The sequence below is a fragment of the Pleurodeles waltl genome, chromosome 1_1 (genome assembly GCF_031143425.1).
Source record: "Pleurodeles waltl isolate 20211129_DDA chromosome 1_1, aPleWal1.hap1.20221129, whole genome shotgun sequence".
NCBI classification, from domain to species: domain Eukaryota; kingdom Metazoa; phylum Chordata; class Amphibia; order Caudata; family Salamandridae; genus Pleurodeles; species Pleurodeles waltl.
The window spans coordinates 837,197,422-837,224,861 of record NC_090436.1 but is presented as its reverse complement, the minus strand read 5'-3'; the positions used below and the strand labels follow the sequence as shown (position 1 = coordinate 837,224,861).

At 46.7% G+C, this 27,440-nt stretch overlaps 1 protein-coding gene across 1 annotated transcript in view; it reads right to left on the bottom strand.

Annotated features, from left to right (window-relative positions):
* Positions 1 to 27,440, bottom strand: part of LOC138301836 (transmembrane channel-like protein 2-A) — a 536,847-nt gene that overhangs the window by 65,506 nt on the left and 443,901 nt on the right. The window contains exons 14-15 of the mRNA XM_069242355.1: positions 26,682 to 26,834; positions 9,789 to 9,917 (exon numbers count right to left, since the gene is read on the bottom strand). Of these exons, the coding sequence (XP_069098456.1) occupies positions 9,789 to 9,917; positions 26,682 to 26,834 (282 nt within the window). The remainder of the gene's footprint in view (positions 1 to 9,788; positions 9,918 to 26,681; positions 26,835 to 27,440) is intronic.

The following is a 27,440-nucleotide window of genomic DNA, read 5'->3' as shown; positions in this document are numbered from 1 at the left end:
CTGAACCAGGCAAACTCTTTCCCTTTCCCAGCAGGTAGCAAGGCTTCTGGGCACTCCAGGACAGATCCACATTTTCTCCAATATAAAGTCTAGGCTTCAGGTGATGCTCCCCACCTCTAGCTGTCAGGTAGATACCAGTATTAGTTGCACAGAAGATTTCTGAGTACTCTGCAGAGTACATAAAGGACTTGAAACTGAAACGAAGTATATTGATTGGGTTCCTTTTTTATAAGCAACCGTTTGACAGGATATATGGATCCACTGTCTAAAAAGGAAGAAGTGATTTGTGGTGTGTATTCTTTCTGGTGTCCTCTTCATGCTATGTTACAGACACAACCATTGGATGTAGTAGTGCTTCTGACTGCAGTAAGCACTGGGGCTTTCTACATCAATGGAGCACGGACAAAAGAGGAACAAGGAGACGCAAGGTTTCTGCACCAAGCTGTCATTAATTCAACTGCAGAAGTAATCAGGAAGAGATGTAATGGAATTTTTCACCTAGAACATTATTCCCCTTACACAACAGTGGGCAGTCCCACTCCTCACCCCTACCAAACAATAAATGACAGTGCTCATGAAGATTAATTAATGTCTCGGCTCACCTACACACCAACAATGTGACACATACACATAACATGCATACGTAAATAAACAGACACATGTACAGGATGTCAGCCCAAGACCTGGGTACACTCACAAGAGTAGAACTTTACATAGGTTAGCCAGCAGCTTCAAACTTAATAACAAAGAAAAAAATGTTTAGCCAAACTATGGATTTGTCTTAAACATTGTATGCTGCTACCAGGACACTGTGCCCTATATACATGACTAGGAAAGTTTTCTGCAATCCTTACCGATGCCATTTGTGTTGCACCTCGCCAGCTCACAGGACAGGTCCAAGACCTCTTATAGTGAGATATAAAAGTAGGCCTATGTGCGCAGATTATTGAGCACCAGGGCCCAAATATAATGTCAGGGCACCCACTAAATATGCAGTTGGGAACTCAGAACAGGGGAACATGCCTGTGTGAAATGATGAGAATATTCCTGCCCCAACAACTGTCCTCAGTGTGTACCACTCACAAGGTGCTTGAAGTACCAGGCATGAAAGGAGGCAGTGGGACCCAGAAATCCACTGCGGAACAAAGGATTTAAAACCTGGACTTATTTGATCACCAAACGAATGCCATGATGTTCGAAAAGAGTCATGCACAAGCCTTATAGGCAGCCCTTCCCAAGATGGTGCACTGACTATGGAACATTACTCAAGGTTACCAAACTAAGATGGAGAGGATTATTTTTCTGTGATGTCAGTCATTGTTTACAACATACATAAGAGGGGCTGGTATGAGAGGAGGATGACCTGCATACATTCCTTTCCCTATTTTGTATTGCGTTAATCACCCCATGCTTCTATTTTTGACCTAGATTTTTTACTTCAGCAGTTTGGTAATCTTTTGGAATGATTCACTGGAAACTTATTTTTTAACTCTTTTCTCCATCTTGATGTCAGAAAGAGTTTGGTGACTTTTTGAATTCTACAGCCTTTATGCTTATCTTCAATCAAGAGCTAGCAGATTGCCAGGGAGTTTTTCCCCTTATGTTGCTTTGCCTCCAAGCTCGGACACTCTCAAGGAGATACTTGACACCATTCACATATGCTGTTTGGCCCAGGGAAGCACCATGGCCACTGGTAGGAGCTAGCTGCCCTTTACTCAAGTAATTAAGAAGGGAATTGAATAGAACTACTCAGCATTGGTCCTTTACAGAGACTCCAACAACTTCTGGATTCATAGCATAAATTTGACCAAAGGTATGAATTCTTCACAGTACCTTACACAAGAGGTTCAATCATTTTACACTTAGAATTTGGTGCTAAAGAAGACCTTGATATTATGGTCTACAGATATCTCTGTTATCCCTTCAATTGCCTTATTTTTTTGGGAGAGACAAGAAAAGTTAAGGGAAATTTTAGATTTTCTTACGGTGCACTGCACTGTTTGGTTAAGGTCAGGCATACAGAGTTTCCTGATTAGTTGCAAACCCCTATAGTAGTAAATGCAGATGTTTGCTCACAGTCTTATGATACTAAATTCAAACATTTTTTTACAGTCTTATGATACCCTCTTATTAGCATTTTAAAAATAGTTGCCCTCTTGTCAGCCAATGAAGGGAAGTCAACAGATCTACTCAGCATCCCATTCTTGACAGCCCCATGTTTAGCTTGCTGTTGCGTGAGGGACAGAAGTTCTCTTCCTGTTCTCTGGAAAAATGAATGCTATTGGTAACTAGGATGCTTGAGTGCAGGCTCACTTCTCTCAAGTAAACCCAGCCCCTCCCCCCCCGGTGTCCCATTAGAATATGAGAAAGGGGAACAAATCATGGTCTTGTAAATGCTCCTGATCCCTCTCTGCTGTTGCTTGGGTCCTCCTGACTGAAGCACATATTTATTATAACCTGGGGAGAGGACCATTTTCCTTGCCTACTATTGCAACCTGACCAAAGAAACAGACTTCCATATGTAAGGTTGTGTCTCCTCTCAGAAAATGGTGGCAGTGTGTAAAGAAATGGAGACTTAGTAATGTTCTGGGTTAATAGCCTACACACTATCCTACTATAAAACACAGCTGTCCCACCTGCGAAATTAAGCTTGCTGGAATACCTCTAGCCTTAATGTTCAGAATCTTGGTTCTGACAAGATTCTTTGGTCTACTTATAGACCAAAGGATGTTGTTAACTCTTATCTTGTTTATAAGACTTGCTTTCTTTGGACATGGACTCTTATGAGATAGGAAGGTGTGTAGTTCTGTAGATTCTTTGTGTTGGGGAAGAATGTGTCAACCTCCTGGTGTGTTTTAAGTCTCACTGCAGTTGGTTGGGCTGTTTTGCTGCAAGTCTTCTTGGCATTACTTCTGGTTCCCAGTTGAGAATTTCTCCACAGAATGTTAAATCTGACATTATCTCATTACAGACAATACTGTATTTAATTTAGACTCTGTCCTCTGCCAATCCAGATCATTTCCTTTTAGGTTAGATATGATCCAGGCCAAATATTTCCTTGAGACTTTTTTTTACTATATACGCTGTTTCTTTGGTGACCTTCCCAATCCATTTTGGAGAGCTATTATCCCCTGTTCTTTCTCTCTTTCCTGCTCCAGGTTAATTTCATCTAACAGTCTAAAAGGGAACAGGTCAGTCTGCTTGGTGTGTTGCAACTATGCTCCTGACTCATTGCTCACTCCTGAATGCTTCCTGTTTTCTTCCCACTTCTGTTACACAGATTTTGGGGGCTTATATTCTTAGTGTTCTTTTTTGCTATTGATTTTCTTCCTCTAAGAGCTGACGTTTTCTTCAGTCTTTCACATTTTCCACTATTCATCTTGTTACAATTCTGGACTTAGAAGTGGAAATATGAGGCAGCGAGTCTTATGTTCAACTAAAAGATGTCAAGAAAATGTGAAAGAAGACCTGTGTTTGATATTTACAGGACTTTGATTAATAGAGGTGTATAGAGGTAAGGTAATGTTTCACCTTTTACATTGAGTGTAAAGCACACTATGTCCCAAACTCCTGCCCTTAACAGGAGTACACTCTTGCCCACAACAGGGGTACATCTCTCAAAGACTTTTGAGGGTGGGAATGGGTAATAGGCAAGTCTATTAACACCCAGCAGCTCACAGGTTCACTGGAGTTTAGGTGTTTCCAAACTTTCCAGGTAATCCTTACTCCGCAAACCAGGAGAGGATATTTACACAAAATATTACTCCAAGCAAGGGTATTATTATGGTCAAGAAAAGCCTTTTATGAGTGCAGATTTATCTTTTTTGAATGACAAGCGTGAATTTGAACTTGTGAGAAAACAGGGCTGATTGCAGAGGCCCCATAACTTTTTGCCCCCATTTTCCTCTTTTTGCTGGTGTTTTCCTGACTTTGATGGTGCCCTGGGTACTGCTAACCAGTCCCAGGGCCTGTGCTCTGTGTAAAATGGATATGCACATTAGGCTAATTAAAATTGGCTAAGTTAACCCACCTATAAGTCCCTAGTATATGGTAGGGCATGTAGGTTTAGGGACCACAGCATAGGTGGTGCACACCTAGGTGCACTGCTGAGGTGCCCAGTGTCATTTTAAAAGCAAGCCTGCCTTGCTGGCTGCTTTTAAATTAAAGTTATATGCAAATTCGACTTTGGAATTAAAGGTACTTCCAAAGTCTTAAACTACCTTATTTTTACATATAAGTCATCCCTAAGGTGTGCCCTATGTGCCCCTAGGGCTGGGTGCCATGTAACTATAAGCAGGGACTTTATAAAAATAGATTTATAATCCCTGGTGAGGTAAAAACAGCCAAATTCGTTTTTCCCTCATTGAAGTAAATGGCCTTCATGGGCTAGAATGGGCAGACTTTATTTTAAATTTTAAAGTCTCCTTAAATGTTACATACCAAGAATTTGGTATCAAATTAATTGTTGTAATAAATCCCACAACTTCCAGTTGTTGGATTTAATATAATTTGTTCAGGTAAAAAGTTTAGACTTTACCTAAAAAGTTGCCAATTTCAGCTCTGCATTGTTTTTGCTGCTGTGCTCTGATTGGCCAGCCTGCAGCAGCTTCTGCCAGGCTGCCTTGATGAAGTGTGAAGTGGCCTGGCTTCACACAAAGGAATGTGCTTGGGGGAGAGAATCTCCCCTCAGCAGATAGTGAGGCAGGAAGGGGGAGGGCTGCCAAACTGGTCTTCAAAGGCAGAGAAGGACATTTGGAGCACCCAGCAACACCCCCACATCCTGCAACCCCAGACAATTAGGTGCCCCCTTGATTAGATTAGGAGAGGGCAGGAGAGGGGTGTGTTTATGATTTTTAGCCACACCAGTGGGTGGGCTCAGCCAGATGTAACCTCCAAAAATCAGATTCATCCATGTTGGATTTTTAGAGACTGTTGCCTTCTGGGATGGATTTTTGCCACACTTCCCAGGAAGTGGTCATCACAGGGGGACGACCCTGTCCCTGATTGGAGAACCAGGGCCCCCCTGCTTTTCACCCAGGAGCAAGGATAAAACTGGCAGACCTGCACCCACACCTCAGATCCCCACCAAATTTCAAGAAGAAAGAACTTAAGGAGAAGAAGGACTGCCCTGCTGGACCCCTGGCCTGCACCTGGAACCTGCACTCAGAAGGACTGCACCAGCTGCACACTTGGGCTTCACCACAAGAAGGACTTTGCCTGGCTTCAACTGGTTCAAGGAGGGACTCCCTGTTTGCTACAGGTGAAAAATTGCTATCCAGAGTCCCCTGCACCAACTCCTGAAAAAGTGACCAGCTGACCACAGTCCTGTGGCCAAAAAGGAGTTTGCCCCAGGTGCATTCTGGGAGTTGAAGTCCGCACCCCCCAAGGACCATCACAGAACTTCTGGACCCTTGGGGTGAGCTGTGGACCCCAAAAGAACCTTAAAAGAACATCTGGGTGAAGCCCCAGAAGTTTGGAGAAGATTTGACAAATTTTGTAAAAAAGCTCCAGAGAGGGACCGACCCGCCGCGGAAATTCTAGCCGGCTTGCCTCAACCGCGACCCGGCCTAACTTCGTGGTTCGTCCCGGTAAAGAAAAACATCCGAAAAAGAGACTAAGTCCGAACGTAAAAAGTTGACCGGGACCTCCCAGCCATCGTATCCGAGAAGGGCTCCACGGACGTCAGATCAAGATCCAGGTTTACCCCGGTCGAAGGATTTTCATCTCGAAAAAACGACTAAGTCCGAAGGTAAAAGTCTCCACCGAGGAAACCCACATCGCGTATCCGGACAAGGGCTCCAGGAGGTCGGATTCAACTGGCAGGTTCGTCCCGGTGAAGAAAAACTTCAAAATAAAGACTAAGTCAGAAGGTAACTTTTTAACCGAGGCCTCCCGCGACTTGTAGCCGAGCAGGGCTCCATCGCAGTCGGCCTGAAACTTTGACTTTGCCCCGGTCGAGGTGCAACCAGATGACCCGATTGGCGCTTTTTGTTTCTAAGCGCTAGAAAAGTAATAATTCTTTAAAAATTCATATCTCCGGTTCCCCTGAACCGATTTTAATCGTTTTTGTGTCATTTTAAAGATAAAAATATAAACTATTTTTATAAATTGGTTTTGGATTTTTAAACTGTTTCCTGTGTTTTATTTGATTACTGTTTTGTGATATTTGAATGCTTTACACTTTGTCTCCTAAGTTAAGCCTTGACGCTCGTTGCCAAGCTACCAAGGGTTGAGCTGGGATTAATTTACTGAGACCTAACTGTACCTAGGTGGAGGTTAGTGGCTTGTTGCTAGGTGTAGGTACCTACCTGCCCTTACCAATAACCCATTTTCCAACAGAACTCAAGTACATTCCATTTGCATGTTTGAGTTGAACTTCTGTATGCAAAAGTCTTTGTGAATTGGGCCAGCGATGGGACACAGTATCTTAGTACCCTCACGTTTTATTTTGCACAGATTGTATCCATCATCCGTTTCCATGTATCACTAAAATTGTGACCTAGAAGGACATCTGCAGATGTGCTGCGTAAATCACCACCTCCAGTCTTCGCTTTGTCGTCACAGGAATTTGTTACAGTTTGATTGGTTGACTAGCAAATTAGGCCCTCATTATGAGAGGTGTTTGGCTCTCCACCCTTCCTGTCTCTTTCCTCCTCTGTGACACCAGAGCGGTGGAGGAAAATACCAGGGATTAGGAGGTGTATGAGGTTACTCCTATAAATGGAAACAACTGTGCAATTAATAATTCCACCCTCAATTTCCCTGGTAATTTTTCATTTGGTCATGGAGTTAAACTAAGACATTGTGATTGCTTTACGTAGGTAAAGTGCCTGGGTGAAACACAGTAGAACAGTGGAGTAACTAGAGATCTCATAATTTCGATGGGAATGGAAAATATCACTAAAGGGGTACTCATTTAGGCTCTCATATGATATGATTTGGAGGCTTTAAAGAGTTTTGAAAGTAAAATGTTACTGCAACTGGTTGTTTTTGGTATGTCATGTATAATATTGGCTATTGAGGTTTTAATTCACTTCAAGTGTGGCAGAGTTATTGAGGTTTGTGTTAATGATGGACCTGCCCCTTTTTGCAGGGTCATCCCCAAACTTTTAGCCTCCTTCTTCCTATTTTTTCTGACCTGTTTTTGTTGGCTTTAGGACACTCTGTCTAAATTATATGGGTGATTGTCATATTTGATTTACTGGTAAGTCTCTAGCATAGTACACTATGTTTGCCCACGGCCTGTAAATCAAATGTTACTAGTGGACCTGTAGCATTGTCTGCACCATCCACATGAGTAGCCATGTAAACATGTCTCAGACCTTCCATTGCAGTGTCTGTGTACCCACTTGCAAGGCCTAAACCTTCCCTTTTACTACACATAAGTCACTCCTAAAGTAGGCACTAGGTGGCCGCATGGGCAGAGTGCAGTATATTTAAAAGGTAGGATATGTGCTGTGTGTTTTACATGTCCTGATACTAAAATACTGCCAAATATGTTTTCCAATAATCGAACTTGACTTTAAACATATTTTAAGTGCAGTTTACCATTGGGAGCAGATACAGTTTGGGCACTCTGAAGTCACAATTTAAAAATATATATTTTGGTAAAGCTGGTTTTTAGATTGTCTGTTTGAAAATGTCACTTTTTGAAAGTGACCATTTTCCTGCTTAACTGCTTGACCATTCCATACACGTCTGGGTCAGACTGACGGTTGGGCTGTTTGTAAATCCAATCTAGACAGTGACATAAAGGGAGATGATGTGTGTCCTGCATATCCTGATGAGTCTTCCTGGGCTAGAGTGGGAGGGAGGAGCTGACATATGCCCTTGAAAGGGCTGTACCTGTCCTCAGTCAATACAGTCTCTAACCCCCTAGAGTGTGTCTTGGGTATGGCAAGGAAGAGGCAGGGTCTTGTGCACTACCAAGACTTTACTTTTAAGTTTTCCTACTTGAAAGGCAGAAAAGAGTGTAAGGAATGGACTGCTGAACTCACAACATTAGATTGCTTTAGATTACTTCTGGATCAAGAGTAACCTCTGCCAAGGAGAAGAGCTTGATGCTTGAGGAAGACCTGCCACTCTGCCTGTTGCTTTGCTGTGCTGGCCTGCTGCTGCTGCTTCTGCCTGAAGAGGGAAAGGACTGGACTTTGCTTTTCTGAAACCCTACTTGTGAAGTTACTCCAAGGGCTTGGACTAAGCTTGCCCCCTGTTCTGAAGTCTCAGGGACATCAAATACTTCATCTGCCTGTGCCTGGGCTCTTCTGCTGAGCATCCTCTCTTACTAAGTGGTGGCAAATCCAGTCCCTGGACCTTTAGAAGTGGAAGCTGGTAACCTGCAGAGGATGTTCTAGGCACTGCTGTGTGTGGGTCAGAAAAATTGACACAGTGCCTGTCCTGCGGCTGAAAATTCAACGCAGCACCTGCCTCACAGCTGGAGAATTAACGCAGCACCTTTTCTCAACGCAGACCCTTTGCACAGCATGTCGGGATTTTCCACATATCGGATGTCAAAATCTTCAACTTCACCGAACGAACCTGAAGCTGATTGTCCGGAAGTCGATGCATCCCTACCCTGTGAGGGAAGAATCGACGCATCACTTACCCAGTGGAGAAAGAATTGATTCACAGCCTCACTTGTGAGTAAGAAATCAACCCATTGCTTGCTTTTCCAATGCATGCTCGACAGAACGACTTTATTTTTGATGCATACCAAGAACTCTTTTTACTTTAAAAATTCATATCTTTGCTTGTGTATGCTGGATTTTTGTTGTCTTTGTCGTGTTTGATTTAGATAAATATTGGCAATTTTTCTAAGCCGGTGTGGAGTCCTTTTGTGGTGTTTCACTGTGTTACTCTGTGTGTTTGTACAAATACTTTAAACATTGTCTCTGAGCTAAGCCTGACTGCTTGTGCCAAGCTACCGACCGGGTGAGCATGTGTTATCTGAGCTGTGTATCTCCCTTACTGTGACTAGACTGAGGGTCCCTACTTGGACAGTGTGTAAACTGACTGCCAACTAAAGACCCCATTTCTAACAGTTAATTAGGCCCGGATGGAAACTTTCACTTCGCTTGCGGAACTGGCAGAATTTGGGTGACTCCACTTTACTCTTGTAACTTAGAGTTCCAGACAAATTCTGTCACTTACCGCATAGTGGAATTTTTTCTCCCACGAGGCTCCAGAAATACGAGTTGGTGAGCAAGTGTGAGCAAGATTTGACATTCAGTAGTGCAATTTCCAGTCGCCAGGAGGTTTTCCAGTGGGATTTTCTTATGCGGACAGTAATGAACAGTCACAGACATGGTAGTGGTCAGAGGGCTGCTTTTCAAGTAGATTTTATACTCAAGCGGCAGCATCATCAGCTTGAATGATGTTGTGATCTTGCGAACCGCATGGTGCAGTTTGTTCTAATTTTTCAGAATGGAACTTAATACCAGCACTAAATCGCAGCACAAGCGGTGAAATGTTCATATTTCCCCACACTGGCGGAACTACACAAAATTTCGTGGAGTTCATGCAGCTGGGCAGAATTCCACAAAGTGAAATTCCATGAATTTCAACGGACCTTCGTGTTAATATTGGTAGTGAACCCTCATGGCATGCTTAACCAAATGAAATATAAAAAAGACTTGGAGGCAGGAATAATGTATTTTCAGCAATATGACTAGAAAATATGTTTTTCAATTTTAATTAGTTGAATCAGAATCCTGTATAGGCAGAAAAATTGCTGCCTTTTTAATTTAGAAATTGACATTTTCTAAAACTTCAAGAAATACATTACTTACAAATCCAGCTTCTAGGTCCCAGCACCAACAGTAGTTAAGGTATCGAACAATTACAGCCCGGAAGAAATCTCCTATCAAGATAGTTAGATAGGTCACTTGTATATCTGACATTGTCAGCTTGACAAATTCCTAGGATGAAAAAGCAAATGACGAACATAATCACCTCGAGCACCATTCTTAGTATACAACATTTAAAATAAATATTAGGCATTCAAGCGAACAAAACATATTTTAAGCGCTATGCAAAAACATTCATCAATTAGCACATTGCATTGAGCATTCTTTTTACACAAAACCTTTTCAAATGTAGGACTACTGATGTCATATTTGTTAAGGTTTCAACTTAAGTGTGTTGTCAGTGATGAGTCTCCATAATCGCTGTTGTGTTAAACATACATATTGGAAAAGGTTTTACCCAGTAATGCAGTGGTATGTTATAACTACAGCTTGCAGGTGGTTAAAACCCCAGATTGTAAAGACAAAAGGCAGAAAAGGCAGAAGCTCTATAGCAATGACGTCCAAAAATTCATGCAACGCAGCAAGTCACTCTGCTGCGCTTTGTGAAAAAGAAAGGGCAAGAAAGTGCCGTATTTACCAAAATACGATGCATTCCTGCCCTGCCCTAGTGCTGGCGCACCTTTGGCTGCTTAACCCCAATGCAGGCACACTTGCATCATGGTGCCAGTGTTAGAAGCAGGATTGTTTTGTGTGGGAAGGAGCTCCATCCGGCAGAAAATCAACCTTCAGAAGAATTTTCCTGATTATAAGTGTGCTGCAAAATGGTAAATCTGGGAATATGAGAATCCATGGGTGGATGTGTGGGAACATCCACACTCCACCCATGGAGCACCTCTCTGCCGCATAGTAACACAAGGCAGCGATTTGTGCTATCTTGCATTATTCTAGATTTATCAAGCCATTCAGGGCCACCTAAACAGCCTTGCTTGGCTTGATAAATCACATTTAGGCTTTCCCTTGCGTCCTTTTGTGTGGCTGAAGAGCAACGTAAAATCTTGATAAATATGCCCTTATATTTTTTTAAAAACATGGTGCATAACTGCACAATAGTGGCCATTCAAAAATAAGACCTACTATTTTTGTAATTTTGGAAAGGCTGTATATATTGTTTAATTTAAAATTCTCAACAATATTTCAGTTAAAGCTAACTAAAATTCTATTAGAAAAAACTATAGATGGAGAGAATATTATTAACTTTGTATAAAGAGTTTCTCTACCACAGACTTGCCAATTGCGTTAAATAACAGGTGTTGATAGTTGGCCTCTTATGCCCTCATTTAGGGACGGCAGATAACACAACTAGATGGTACAAATGTAAAGCGTTCAAATTTCTGGACAGCTTTCTCGCTCAGCTGCAATTATTCATTACCAATAATTACCATGATACAGCTCAGTAATTGAAAACAACTCAGAAAGGCTGTCAAATTAATAGCACTTAATGATTTATTACTCACCAGTAGTCTTCATTACCCTGAGTCATAGGGTTCCTCGTCCCAATCTCACTGCTTGAGGAGAAGCTGCACCCCCAAGCAGCTTTCCCCAGTCTTTGTAACATACCTATTCAAAGCATGGGCTTTCTTTGAACTTACTTCACTATGACACATAAATACCCTCATCCATTCCAAGATGGCACGCTAGTAACCAGCTGCTCAGAATAATTAGTGATGTCAAAAGAGGGGAGGAACAGAGGGTATGGGACTGGGATGAGGAGGAGTATAGCACATGATAATGAAGATTACTGTACGTAATAAGTTAATTAAGCCTTCGACCATCCTCCTCATCCCAGTCATCACTGTTTGAGGATTAACCAAAACTCTCAAATAAGTCACAAACAACTATCAATATGTCTATGTGACATTTATTAATCTGTCAATTGCTTCATTGCTAACTTCAAAATTCCATCCCAAGATTTTCAAAAGCAGAATTATTCAAGTAGAACCTACAGTTATGTTCAAACGAATGTGGCATGAACCACATGGCCAGCCTGCATATGTCCTGCAATGAACCACCACAAGGTAGAAATTGGCCTTATAGAACTCACCTGAATATTGTCTGGAATAAGTTCCTCAACTGATTTTAGACTTGGGATAGGGCCTGACGGACCCATTTACTCAGAGTTTAAGAAATCTTTCTGCCCTTGTTGGCAAAAAGAATGAGACAAAAATAAGAGATTTGAAAGACAAAGGGCCAGATGTCTCATACAACCGATTTGTGATTCTCAAATAGCGATTTTTAAGAAATCGCTATTTCAGAAATGCAAAAAGGTATGTATGATTTTTGTGATTTGGTAATAGCGATTTCTTAAAAATTGCAAATGCTATTACCGAATCGCAAATAGAGAATCTGTCCCCATTCGCACCTATGGGCCTGTCACAATTTTGGAAATGCAAAACCCCAGGCTGCTGGGGGCCTAAGGCCCCTTCTGCTGCACCCCAAAAAATGTTTTGGGACATGTAAGTTGCACACCTGCCAAAAGGGCATGTTTGCTTTACATGTACATTTTAAAAATGCATTTTAAATGCATTTTTAAATTTTGCACATGGTTACCACCAAGTTCAACTTGGTGGTAATTAGCGATTCCTAAATGCCAAATGGCATTTAGGAATTACTTCATACATGTTGAGGGAATCGCAAATAAGGAATCTTTATTTGCGATTTCTAATATAGAGAGTCGCAATTTGCGACTCTATAAACAGGGTCGCAATTTTAAAGAATCACTATTTTAGCGATTCCTTAAAATTGCGTTCAGAATGTATCTCATACATTCTGAAATGGCATTTTGCATTCGCAAACGGGCATTCGCACCGTTTGCGAATGCAAATGCTTTCATACATCTGTCCCAATCAAAGCTTTCCAAACTGCTGCTGCACCTCACTACATAACACAAAGGCACCTTTACCTGCACTTACTGCCACTTCGCCTGCACCACCACACCCACTGCATCAACATCCACCATAACCAAACTGGAGCACCCAATGCCCCACCCACTCAAAGAGCATAGACTTAATACCTACAGACACCCAATTCCTCAATTGAATGCATGCTCCTCAACACATCGCTTCATCAACAAACATGACATAGAGATCTAGGACCTGCTACACAATGATGCCCCAGACATCCTGTTTCTCCCAGAAATATGGCCTACTGCAGCATCAAGTGTGCTGTTGTGCTTTGTAGTTAGAAACAAAATTAAGTAGGTCTGGCCATCTCTATTTGTAGCCTTTAGGAACTACCATTCCCTTCACAAGCCACTGAGGGGGTCATTCCAACCCTGGCGGTCGGTGATAAAGCGGCGGCCAACCTGCCAACAGGCAGGCGGTCAAAAAAATGGAATTCTGACCCTGGCGGGAACCGCCAACACAGCCCGCCACTTTAACACTCCGACCGCCACGGCGGGACAAACAAACAGCGCTGCGGTCACCGCCAACAGGCAGGCGGCAGACAATGTACCGCCCACCCTATCACAACTCACCAATCCGCCACCTTTTCCGGGGCAGGAGCCCCGCCGATAAAAACACGGCGGAAACAGACTGCGAACGGGAAAACGCTCACCTCTATACACTCCACGAGGAATCTGGACAGCATGGAACCCGAATTAAACATCCTACCAGCTTTTGTCTACCTGCTCCTCTACCAGGAGCGCGAACGCCGGCGCAGACGACAACGATGAGTACTGCACCTACGACACAGGGGAGGGGGGAGGAGGAAAGGTTACGGGCACACACATACGCGATACACCCACCCACCTACCCCCCCAACTACCTACACACCAATGCAGAGCAACAAGTCAGAGTGACACCCCCCAAACCCCCCGGAATAATGCAAAGACAAAATAAAATGATAATTAAAATAGAAGTATATTATAGCTCAAATGAAGTAATGTGAAATATGAAATATGAAATATATATATCAAATAAAGAACATAATTAAAAATATATACATAGGCTAAAAGTCCTGCACATTTTGGCAAAGTTCCATCGTTCGTGGGCCAATGTGCACAAACACATGGGCAAAGCCCACACACGAGACCAGATTCCATTGGAGAGAACACTGCTGGGGCATAAGATGATAAAACTACAGGCACCTCAGGGGGAAGGGAAGGGGGGGCACCTCAGCCACATGAGTCCACAATGCCAGATCCACGAGGGGCCTCCATGCCCACTGTGCCATCCTGGGGAGTGCAAAGCCACAGTCTCTCAAGTCTCTACAGTGGGTGGGTTGCCCACTGGACCATCCTGGGGAGTGCAAAGCCACAGTCTCTCAAGTCTCTACAGTGGGTGGGTTGCCCACTGCTGTATCCTGGGAAGTGCAAAGCCACAGTCCATCAGGTGGATTACAGACTCCACTGGTCATGGAGGAGGCATGGTGGCCAGAGTGCTTCGTGAAGCCCTGCTTGACGCAGAACCGGCCCTGCCAATGGGCTAGCGGTGCATGAGATGAAGGGCCCAGCAGAGCAGTTCAGAGACAGCGGTGCCCAGCGGAGCGGTGCTTGAGATGAAGGGCCCAGCGGAGCAGTTCAGAGACGGCCGTGCCCAGCGGAGCGGTGCTTGAGATGAAGGGCCCAGTGGAGCAGTTCAGAGACGGCGGTGCCCGGCGGTGCCCAGCGGAGCGGTGCTTGAGATGAAGGGCCCAGCGGAGCGGTGCTTGAGATGAAGGGCCCAGCGGAGCGGTGCTTGAGATGAAGGGCTCAGCGGAGCAGTTCAGAGACGGCGGTGCCCAGCAGAGCGGTGCTTGAGATGAAGGGCCCAGCGGAGCGGTGCTTGAGATGAAGGGCCCAGCGGAGCGGTGCTTGAGATGAAGGGCCCAGCAGAGCAGTTCAGAGACGGCGGTGCCCAGCAGAGCGGTGCTTGAGATGAAGGGCCCAGCGGAGCGGTGCTTGAGATGAAGGGCCCAGCGGAACGGTGCTTGAGATGAAGGGCCCAGCGGAGCAGTTCAGAGACGGCGGTGCCCAGCGGAGCGGTGCTTGAGATGAAGGGCCCAGCGGAGCGGTGCTTGAGATGAAGGGCCCAGCAGAGCAGTTCAGAGACGGCGGTGCCCAGCGGAGCGGTGCTTGAGATGAAGGGCCCAGCGGAGCGGTGCTTGAGATGAAGGGCCCAGCAGAGCAGTTCAGAGACGGCGGTGCCCAGCGGAGCGGTGTTTGAGATGAAGGGCCCAGCGGAGCGGTGCTTGAGATGAAGGGCCCAGCGGAGCGGTGCTTGAGATGAAGGGCCCAGCAGAGCAGTTCAGAGACGGCAATGCCCAGCGGAGCGGTGCTTGTTTGAAAGGGCCCAGTTCAGCGGTGCTTGAGACGGCGGTGCCCAGTTCAGCGGTGCTTGTTTGAAAGGGCCCAGTTCAGCAGTGCTTGAGACGGCGGTGCCCAATTCAGCGGTGCTTGAGACGGCGGTGCCCAATTCAGCGGTGCTTGTTTGAAAGGGCCCAGTTCAGCGGTGCTTGAGACGGCGGTGCCCAGTTCAGCGGTGCTTGAGTGAAAGGGCCCAGTTCAGCGGTTCTGGCCCAGGCATGGGTGTCACTCGCCACCTGACATGTGGCTGGCGGGGCCTTCCTGCCCATCTGTCCGTTGGCTTGCTGGGCCCTCCTGGGCTGCCGTACCTGGCCTCTGGGTGTCCTCCTGCACACCTGGGAGGGGGCTGGTGGGGCACTCCTGGGCAGCTGGCCTGCTGCCGGACTTGTTGGGCGTGCTGCCCTTCCCACCCTTCCCTGGTCGTCTGTGGCCCTGTGACACCTTTGGCGGTGTGCCAGTTGGCACCCCACTTCCAGGCGGAGCCAGGGTAGGGATTTCGGTCCCTGGTGTCCGTGGCCTCTCGCGCCGGGCACTGCTAATTTTTGGGTGCTTTTCCGGGGGTGGGCTGGCCGTGCCTTGGCTCCTAGCCGGAGTAGTTGCCCTTGAGGGTGGGGGACTCCAATGTCCTTGGACAACAGTCCTGATAGGTCCTGGTTTGGTGGTGGCTGAGGTGCTGATTGCAGTCTTATGAGATGGACGGGGTGGGGGAGTTGTAGGAAAGAGGTCAAGTTTTGAAAAGAAAAGCAATTTAAAAAGAGAGGGACGGTTAGGTGTAGTGGGTATGGGAGTGGAGGAAGAGGATGTGGTTGTAGGAGTGTGAAGTCTGGTGTCTTTGGGTGCAGGTGCTTGGGCTGGAGGCTGACGTGAGGTGGATGGCTGTTGGGTGGGTGGCTGCTTGTGTTTGTGTGGTTTGGAAGAAGGGGTGACAGACACACTGGGAGAGGACACAGGGGACGTGTAAATGGTAGTGGGGGTGGTGACTGCACGTGTGCGGAGTGTTCTGGTGGGTGTGCTGGTGATGGACGTAGTGGATGATGATGTTGTGCATGCAAGTGTGAGTGGAGACGTCACAGGGAGGGAGGAGGGAGACGAGGAGGAGGGGGACACAGTGGAGGCAGTGGCTGTTGGCATGTCTGCAAGTGGATGTTGCTTGGGTGAATGCTTGTGTGATCTGTGGTGCTTATGTCTGGATGAGCTGCCCTTGGGTGTTGAGGTGTGTGCAGGCTGGTCTGTAGGTGTGGCTGGGATAGGCAGAGGAACAGGGGAGTGGGACTGGGTTGAGGAAGTTGGAGGCGGGAGGCTAGACACAGGGACAATTGCTGCCGTCAGTGCTGAGGCCAGAGCGTTGAACGATCGCTGATGGGCAGCCTGACCCGAATGAATGCCCTCCAGGTATGCATTGCTCCGATGCACCTCCCTCTCTACACCCTGGATGGCATTCAATAGGGTAGACTGCCCAACAATGATGGTCCTCAGGAGGTCAATGACCTCCTCACTGAGGGCAGCAGGGGTGACAGGTGCAGGGACTGAGGTGCCTGGTGCGGAGGAGATGGCCGGCTTCCTGGCCGAGCTGGCACGGGGCGAGCGCTGAGGGGCTGCTGGGAGGGCGGGGCTGGTGCGCTGGGTGGCGGCTGTACCTGTTGTTGCGGTGGGCACAGATGTTGCCGCCACCACAAGGGAGCTCCCTTCCGAGGACGTGTCGGTGTCGCTGACGTCTCCACGGGTCCCCGTTGTGGAGCTCCCCTCGCCCTCCATCTCACTGGTGTACTCGGAGTCGGTTGTATGGCCCTCCGGGCCCATGTGAGATGCAGCTCCCTCGTGCGCCGATGCCACTTCTCCTCCGCCTGATGATGCTAATGCGCACATGAACAGGAAAACCAAGAAAAAGGGGCGGGGGAAGAAAGAAAGACATGTTGAGTGCATGCATTGGTGGCACCGTTGGCGGAGACGACAGACACAGAAGCCTCCAGCACTATGCCGCGCACTCAGGGTACACTACTCAATTATTGTGACTTGGCCTACAGGTCTATGGACGACAAATGCACACATAGGTGAGGCCGGACCATGGATAGCTGTACATAGCACACTACAGAGGTGGGGGCGGGGGCACAGTGCCATGCCTAACGGAGGGGCCTAGCCTACAGAAAGCGCCCTGGCCTAGAGATAGTCACAGCCCTCCTCCACCACCCAGACACCTCCACTGTGCGCTAATATAGCAGAATGTGCTGATACTCACCCCCTTGTGTCTGCTGTGATGTCCTCACGCGCCCATCCAAATCGGGGTTGGCCACCGCCAGGATCCGGGACATCAGGGGGGTCAATTGCCGGCTGGCACCCCTCCTACGTTGGGAGGCCATCCCCAGCAGAGCCTCGGCAGTCTTTCTGCTCCCGCGGCGGATGTCCTCCCACCTCTTGCGGCAGTGGGTGCCCCGTCTGTTGTGGATCCCCAGGGCCCGGACGTCCTTGGCGATGGCACGCCAAATTTCGATCTTCTGATGGGTGCTGACCTATGTGACATGTACAGGGTGGGAAAAGAAATATCATCACTTTTCTGCATGGTCGATGTGAGTGGCCCCCCCTCCCCAACCTTGCCATGTGGCACATGCTCTCATCTGTCGTGCGTTGCACTCCTCATTCGCTCACCTCCCCACCATCTTACATCCACCCCACTCAACACAGGCATAGCCCATACTACGTGCTCCCTGTGTACTTACCTGTTGGTCTGGAGGACCGTAGAGTAGCGCATACTGGGGGAGGACCCCATCAACAAGTTTCTCCAATTCCTCAGATGTGAAGGCAGGGGCCCTTTCCCCAGTCGCAGCAGCCATTGTATCTCCCAGACCGAGCTCACAGCAGCACTTGCAGTATAGGTCCTCTCCTGTGGATGATCAGGTCTCGAGTGATTAAGCAGTTAGAAAATGGCGGTCACGCCCGCGGCGGTGCGTACCGCAGCGGTGCGTACCGCGACCGCCGGCGCTCATCGTCATTGGCTCCTGAAACCCATAGGGTTCAATGTTAACCAATGCGGCTTAGCACTGCGGTCTTCGACCGCCTACCGCCACGGTGTGCCACGCCAGCGTATTGACCTCACATCCCATTGTCACACTTCACAGGACAGGCAGCCGCCATTTTAAGGGCCCACATGGCTTAATTTCTACTGCGTCACACAGGCCTAGGCCTTGCATTGCCACTCATACAGGCCATTCAATGCATAGCGAATCGTGTACTGTGCAAGCTGTGTGAACGTACCTGTGGGTTGCTTGACTCTGTGCTCCATGTTGTCCTTCCTAGGCACCGTACGCTGGGACTTGCGAGGAGAAGGAGGAATCCTCCTGGGTACAGACCGCTGGTGGACCTGTCAACAATGGAAGAACGACATATCATACTGACATACAGGATTGACAGAGCCACTATACATGAACTGTGTGCCCAGCTGGAGCCAGACCTGATGTCCCCCATCCGCCAACCAACAGGGATTCCCCCTCTGGTGCAGGTTCTGTCAGTACTCCATTTTTTGCCAACTGGATCATTCCAAACAACAGTGGCCATATCATCAGGGATGTCTCAGCCTATGTTTTCTAAGGTTTTGTCCAGAGTGTTGTCTGCCCTGATGAAATACATGCGGAGCTACATTGTGTTCCCTGAGGTGGGCGATTTGGCTACAGTGAAGGGTGATTTCTATGCCCTTGGACATATCCCCAACATCATTGGTGCCATTGATGGGACCCATGTGGCTTTGGTCCCCCCCAGTGGAAGTGAGCAGGTGTACAGGAACAGAAAAAGTTATCATTCGATGAATGTCCAGGTGGTCTGTTTGGCAGACCAGTACATCTCCCATGTAAATGCCAAGTTCCCTGGGTCAGTGCATGAGGCGTATATCATGCGAAATAGCAGCATCCCGTATGTGATGGAACAGCTACAGAGACACTGTGCGTGGCTATTGGGGGACTCTGGTTACCATAACCTGTCCTGGCTACTGACCCCAGTGAGGAATCCCCGGAGCAGGGCAGAGGAATGGTACAATGAGGCCCATGGGCGAACTAGGAGGATCATAGAAAGAACCTTCGGGTTCCTGAAGGCCAGGTTTAGGTGCCTGCATATGACAGGTGGATCCCTAATGTACTCACTAAAGAAGGTGTGCCATATCATTGTGGCCTGCTGTATGCTTCACAATCTGGCTTTGCGACGCCAGGTGCCTTTTCTGCAGGAAGATGGTCCAGATGGTGGTGTTGTAGCAGCTGTGGAGCCTGTGGAGAGTGAAGAGGAGGAAGACGACGGGGACGACACAGACAACAGGGACACAGTGATACAACAGTATTTTCAGTAGCACACAGGTAAGAATCAACCACGCCATTTTACATTTACTTAAAGCCTCCTGCCTCTCTACTGTCGGTGTTTCCCCCCAGTTCCTGTTAACTGATTTGTAACTTTCCCTTCCCTTTTCAGAGCTGTATGCCCCACTGCGTGACTTCTGCTTTGTTTGCCCATGGACTACAGCTGTATGACAGTGGTATTTTGTCATCATAATGTGACTGAACATTTTTGCACCGTTATGTCTAATACATTTGTTAAGAATACAAGCAGACTCCAGATTTTTTAAGTGCAATAAGTGATTTAATTAAAGTGCTACATTTAGGTACATGATTGTAAAACGGTGATGGGTGGGGGTGGAGTAATGTCCATGGCAGAGTCCAGTTCTCAGTCTCACAGGTGCATTGTCCATATGCCTGTGGAAGGATGGAGCAGGGGCAGTTTAAGGTTGGACAGGGTCACAATTTGGGACAGTGGGATGACAGCAGGGGGTATCGTTTGCTGGCGGGGGTCTTGGCATCCTACTCTGTCTTCTTGTGAGATCTCAGGTTCCGCTTGCGGGGTGGTTCTTCTTCTGCAGGAGGTGGGGTTCTGGTGGCCTGTCGTTGTGTGGGGGCCTCCTGTCCACTAGCGCCAGCGGAGGTGGTAGGCTGTTCCTGGTCTAGGCTAGTGACAGGGGCCCTTTGGGGTGCCACATGGTCCCGCAATGTGGTGACTATCTGGTTAAGGGCCACGACGATGGTCCCCATTGCGGAACTAATGTTCCTCAGTTCCTCTCTGAACCCCATGTACTGTTCCTCCTGCAGTGCCTGGATCTCCTGGAACCTGGCCAGTACCGTAGCCATCGTCTCCTGGGAGTGGTGGTATGCTCCCATGATGTTTGAGAGGGCCTCTTGGAGAGTGGGTTCCCTGGGCCTGTCCCCCCCCTGTCGCACAGCAGCCCTCCCAGTTCCCCTGTGTTCCTGGGCCTCTGTCCCCTGGACGGTGTGCCCCTACCACTGCCCCAGGTCCCTGTTGTTGTTGGGGTGGTGGGTCAACCTGGGTGCCCTGTAGTGGCGGACACACTGCTGATTGACGTGTCCTGGAGACAGAGGCATGGGCCCGCTGGCTGGGAGCTGTGCTGGTGTTCCCAGAGGGGGTTAGGTCTGCTGTAGCCTGTGGCTGTCTGTGGGGAACCGACTGTCCCGAGGTCCCCGATGGGCCGGGCTGATCATCTGGGTCCAGGGAGACAGAGCTGCTGTCATCACTGGGGGCCTCTTCTGGGGGTGGGATGGACATCTCTGGACCCTCCGTGGCGGTGTGGTGGCATTCGGGTCCTGCAGGGGTATAAGGGTATGGTTATTGCTTCTGTGTGTGGCATTTCGTGTAATGGGTGGGTGGCCGTGTACCCAAGTGCAGGCATTCCCTTGCGGGGGCTTTTGTGAGGGTGGCTTGTGGGGGTGATGTGTGTTTGCAGTGGGCATGCTTTGGTGATGGGTGTCCATGCTTTGTGGTCGCATGCAGGGCTTGGTGTTGGGATGGGTGGGTTGTGATGGTGAGCCATTTGCAAGGAGTTGGTGTGATGGGGGTGGGGGTGAGGGTGGGGGTATGATTTGGCATGCAGGTGGGGTGGGGGGAATGAAGTAGTTAAGATTTGACTTACCAGAGTCCATTCCTCCGCCTACTCCTGCGAGGCCCTCAGGATGCAGGATGTGCACGACTTCCTCCTCCCATGCTGTAAATTCTGGGGGAGTAGTTGGGGGTCCGCCGCCAGTCTTCTGCACCGCAATGTTGTGCCTTCATACCATGGAACGCACCTTCCCCCGTAGGTCGTTCCAGCGCTTCCTTATGTCATCCCGATTGCGTGGATGCTGTCCCACAGCGTTGACCCTGTCGACTATCCTTTGCCATAGCTCCATCTTCCTAGCAATTGTGGTGTGCTGCACCTGTGCCCCGAAGAGCTGGGGCTCTACACAAACTATTTCCTTCACCATGACCCTGAGTTCTGCGTCAGAGAACCTGGGGTGTCTTTGGGGTGCCATGGGGTGGTGTGGATGAGGTGAGGGGTGGTGTATGTGTTGTAGATTGTGGTGTGTGTGGTGGTGTATGGTGTTTTGTGCGTGGTAATTGTGTGGGTGATGTTGTGATTTGCCTCTGTGTGATGGTCTACTCTAAGCAGTGCTGTCTCTCTCTGTCCTTCAGTCGCTATTGTGGTCGTAAGGGTTTGTGGGTGATGTGGGTGTGTGTTTTATATTGTATTGGGTGTGTGGGAGTGTTGTTTGTATGTGTATCAGGTGTGTGTGTTTCAAATTGTCCAATGTGGTTGTGTTTTGTAAGGGTGTGTGTATTTTGACCGCGGCGGTCTGTACTGCCAATGGAATACCGCGGTTGAAAGACCGCTGCGTGGATTCGTGGGTCGTGATGGCATGGGCGTATTTCTGTTGGCGTGACGGTGGACGTTTGGTCATCGCCAGTTTTTCGCTGACCTTTGGTGTGGCGGACTTTTGTGGATGTCGGGTTTTTGGCGGTTTGCCAGTTGCGGGTCAGGATGACCGTGGCGGTTTGCCGCGGCGGTGTTATGGCGGTCTTCTGACCGGCGGTAAGCGCCTTTTACCGCCGAGGTCAGAATGACCCCCTGAGTCTCTTGAAGGAGAGCTTTCCTCCTGAAACTTCCACTGGAAAAGGTGTTATTTGAAAGAATGCATTAGGTGGAAGCTGTTTTAGCTCTAGAAAATTGTCTTCCTTGATTTTCAACAGAACCCATTTGTCTTTAATTCGCTGAGCCCATCGATGGAAGAATTATACAGTCTTCTCTCTACCACCATGTAGTTGTGAATGGGCTAATTTTAAGTTTGGTGGGATGGTGCAGGGCATTGCCCCCCCATACCAGGTTTTACCTTGCAGTGCCAGACACCAAAAATGCCATCCAGACATCCACTCTAAATTCAGTGGGCTGTTCTATGGATGAACTCTGTTGACATGTCCTCCATCAAGACGCCTGAGGCATATGTGGATGATGGAACCTGGGCATGCTTTGTCATAAACATACTTAAGGTCAACTTGTCTCTAAATCTGGTGGACAAACCTTGAGTTTGCGGGGGTCACCCTCTCTGTCAAACTCTAAATAATCCTTGTAGGCTGCTGGTCCTGGTGCTGAGCAGGCTGCAGCCAGTACTTGCCTGAAAGCATCCCTCCCCCCTGGTCTTGGGACCAGCCATGAAAGAGGTACTCATTATCGAGAGTGAATTGACATGAATGTTTCTGAATAAATTATTTATTTCCTGCAAAACTTTGAAGGATTAGCTTATCTTCTCCTCAACTGAATTATGAACCATCTCATTCATCTGAAGTCCAAAAAGCTTAGGACCAAGGAATGGTCGACATGCCTGCATCCAACTGCTAGGGTTCACCCACTACAATTGTCTATCTGCACTGCATGCAGGTAGTACTCCATCCATCATCCTTTTTGCTTTGCTAAAGTTTCCTAAGTGGCCAGGGTATGCCCAGACGTGGGTCACTTGCTTACTGTGCCACTGGATTTAAGCTAGCCTGGCTGATGAGGGGAGATACCCCGAAACCGGACCCAGGATGCTTGTTTCCAGTCCAGGGAGGACCGGCCTGGCAGTTCGGGCTGGACTGTTCTCATGGGGAACAGGGTCAAGACTGATTTGCATATGACTGGGTCCAAAGTGGGGTGGCATGGTGAGCAAAAGAACGATGGAATAAACCCAGATCTGTTACTGGGGGTAAGTGTTTGAAAAGTTTCAGCGCTCCGTCCAGTGTACTTTTGTGTTACCTGCTACTGCCTGCCATGCTGAAGTGGCAGCTGACCACAGCATATCAAACGATGTGCCCTAAGGGGCCAGTATTCTCCAAACAGAGGCTGAAAGTCCTTTAACAGCACTTGAATGGCAAAGACAGCAAATGTACTGACTCTTATGGCAAAGTTGGAGGTGGCAAAAGATATTTTCCAATCCACTATTACTTTTCTGTCCACTACATCTGAAAACGTAGACTCCTCTGATGACAGTGAAAGAAAAGGCACTATAGTAGATTGAACTGAGTTTACTTTAAGGATCTGAGAAAATTCCCCTTTCAATTAATCCAGTGTATATTATTTTAATAAAGATTTGGGCCTACTAGCCTTATCAATAGCCTTCCACTCCTTCACAAATATATTTTTTACTACATAATAGCAGGTAGATCATCCACTGAAGGAGCACTATTCTGAAACTAGAACTCCTCCTCCTGCTGAATTTTTGTTCAAAACCTAAAACTTCTCTCATGTAAGCTAAACAGTTATTGAAAATGGGATCTTTCCACACATTATGCCTTTTAGCATCCAATCTTGCTCATCATCTATAAACTAAGCAAGACGTTTCTTTGCTTGTGGTGCATTAAAAGCTGAAACCACAGTGTCCTAAATCATTGACTCCAAATCAGACCTAGTTAGAGCCAGGACCTCAACCACCTCTGCATACATAGCTATAAGCTTTGACTTACTAGAGCACTTTCTAGCCTTCGTCGCTGTAAAGAGAAGAACAACTGTGCTAGCAACAGCAGTTCTTTTTTATATATGTTAGGTTGCCAATTCTCATTTCACAAGATGAGAACACAGAATAAAGCATCCCTTTATTTGCCTTTCTCCAAAGTGTATGAGCAACAGTGCACACCAATATGGAATGGGAACTAGCTTCTTGCTCCAGCCCAGTGTATCTCGGACCACCATATTGCTCATTTGTCTGCAGAGTGAGACAAAACGTAGGTTCCAAGAAATACATGAAAGAGCGTATTACCTGTCAGAGACAGAACCTCACATGGCATCTTGGGAGGGAGAAAGGTATTTATGCATCATAGTGAAAAAAAGACTATACTATGCATATGCATAGTTAACTCTTTTCGGAACCAAGAGTAGCTGTCTAGGAGATTGGGCCTATCCTCAAGCAGTGAAGACTGGAGCTAGGAGGATTAGACCTGCCAGCCTTATGATGGTCTTCCTCCAAACTTTTTTCCTTCATTCCTACTTTTTTTGCTCATCTTGTTTTGGTTGGCCTTAGGACTTTGTGCACTTTACCAATGCTAACCAGTGATAAAGTGCTTGTGGTCTCTCCCTGAACATGGTAGAACTCACATGTACCTGAATGGCACATTTATTTTACCTGTAATTCCCTAGTAAAGTGGTATGCCCTGTACCCAGTGCCTGTAAATTAAATGTTACTAGTCGACCTACAGCACTGATTATGCCACTCACTCGGGTAGCCTTGTTAAAAATGTCTCAGGCCTGCCATTAAAGCCTGCACGTTAAGTTTTAAACAGTCATTTCGACATGGCAAAATTATCTTTTGGCCAGACCTAACCCTTCCTTTTTAATACATATGTCACCCATAGTGTAGGTCCTAAATAACACATAGGGCAGGGTGCAGTGTATTTTAAATGTTGGACGTGTACTTTTAAGTGAAAAACTCTTAAATTCATTTTTCATTACTGCAAGGCCTATGTCTTCCATAACATAGGTTCACTTATTACATTTAGTAAGTGGTAACTTTCAATAGGGAGCAGTTAGACAGCTGGAGCCTGGTATCTAACGAATTGCAATTAAAATCCATCTGAAATGGTAAGATGGGTTTTAAGTCACAATTCTGAAAATGTCACATTTCACAATTCTAAATGCCACATTTAGAAAGTTGGCATTTTCTTGTCCTAACTATTTGGGACCTGCAGCTTGTTCCTGGGTAACATGACTAGGTGTAGCTGTAATTTGATATTTGTGTATTTCTCCCAGGCAGTGAAACAAAGAGCCATAGGTGCTGGCAGGATGGGCCTCATCAAGTCAGAGGACTTGAGAGGAAGGAGCTTTCATATACCGCAGTTGCATTTAACAAAAGCTCTGCCTGAGAACACCCACAAAGAGTTTGACACTAGTCTACTGTGAACCAAGACAGATCTGGTGGCCGGGGCAGGTAGGAAGAAAAATCCAAACACCAATTAGTTGTAGAAACCTCTAGAACCTTCTCCTACTTCACAGTAGGCACCAGGTATAAACATTAAGCCCTCAGACCCAATTTTTTTGTACGCATCGGGACCTGTGGAAAGGCTCTGCTGCCCTGCTGTCCTCCTGCCTGGGTGAGAAGGACTGGACCAGGATTTTGAACTCAGGACCACCAGAGTGAGTTTAAAGGATAGTTGGCTGGCATCCTGATCAGAGTATCAGGGGCAGAACAGGCTCTGTAATTTTTGGGGATACTTTCACTTACATCTTTAAAATTGCATATCTCTGGTTCTACTAACTGGATTTTTGCCGTTCTGGTCTTGAATTATTTGATAAATGTCACTCTATTTTCCTAAATTGGTGTGGGATTTTTCTTCTGTTGTGTTTCACTTTTTATTACTGTGTGACTTGCTGCATAATTACTTTACAGATTTTCTCTAAGTTAAGCCTGAGTACTCTGTACCAAGCTACCACAGCGTTGAGCACATTTTAATTTAGGGTTTACTCTTGACTTCACTCTGACAAGGATTGTGATTGCTGCTTTAGTAAGTTTTAACCCCCCCCCCCAAACCAGTAACACAATTTCTTACAGCTATGTATTGCAGCAATGACTAGCAACAGTGCTATTACTGCTGCAGAGCATTCCTGCAGCGTTAAACAGGGAGTTTTGAATGATGGCATTAAGGATTATGAATGTATCAGCCTCTCTCTGATGAAAGGCTCTTTCAGCCCTAGCACTGCTCAAACGAAGGTGCAGCAGAAGCTGAGCAACGAGTGCTTATCTGGGCAATTATATGGGCCTTAAGTAACCACTGCTAATTAACAGCACCAGTTTCATATTTTTTTACATCTGTTACATCAACTCCATCGTTTTCAATTTTCAAAAGCTCATGTTTAACCCAGAACAAACATTTCGCGCGGGCAGATCCATTTTTCGATTTCCTTCTCTGCCTGATTCCAACATGCATGATACAATTTGATGAGTTAGAGTTTGGAGGGTGGGTTACTCCCCCACAAATGTGACGGACATCCTGTGCACATTTAACAAGTGCATTATGTCTTTTGGCACTTGGAGTATGACAAACAGGATATCCCTCACATGTGTGATGGAGTACCACGCCAACCAGACTCTAAATCAAGCCACATGTCTTCTTTTGCGCTCATTCCAATTCAGTCAAGCTATATTCTTCAAGTTGGAGAGTTTTCAGTCTCTCAGTGCTCTTTTGGGAAGCGGAACATTCATTCTGAAAACAATGTTGCAGTTCTAATAAGATAATAGAGGTTAATTTATTTAACAGAATCAGAAACTACTTACAATGCCTACAGTTGTTTCCCAACACGGTCCTCTGGGCACATCTGCGGGTGCAATGGGTGGTGGCGTAACTGCGCTTCCATTGACATATGTCACATTGTAGTAACTAGCAAATAGCTCTAAAGTTTTATTTTTCACATGATCTTCTTCTGCAAGCTAAAATCAGAAGTAATACTTAATTAGTGTATTCATTGTAAAGAGATGCAGGAAAGGGATACAACATACCATAGGATACACAGTGTTATACCGAATAATGACAAACCGTATAATAGGGGGGTATTAAACCGTAGAAGTGTTTCATTGTTTTCTTTCTTATTACAAAAATTCCAGCTCATAAAGACCACATTCACACTAAATATCACAATATTATTACTCATCAGCAAAGAGAGAAATAATGAAAGACAATTGTATTACAAATTTGAAATATAATCCTAAATCCTATTTGCTTTTAAACAGCAAAAATTGTTGTTTCTGACTGTTTACTTTCATTTGCTAAATCCACTTCATCCGAATCTACTATTCCCGAAAAGCTGAGGAAAACAGCATTTCCATTTGTTCGCAATTCATTTTAGTAACACCAGAGTTTCCAATCAAAATGGCTATTGGGAACAGTCCGGTATTTATTTGTCCCGCGCTGAGAGGACCCATCATTGTCACCTGGTCTTCAATCTTAACTACAGGCCTCAGAAAGTTTTGAAACTTTTGCTCCACGTTTTTCCTGGGTAATTCTATACCATATGCTCACGGGTCTTCAGAGGGCAT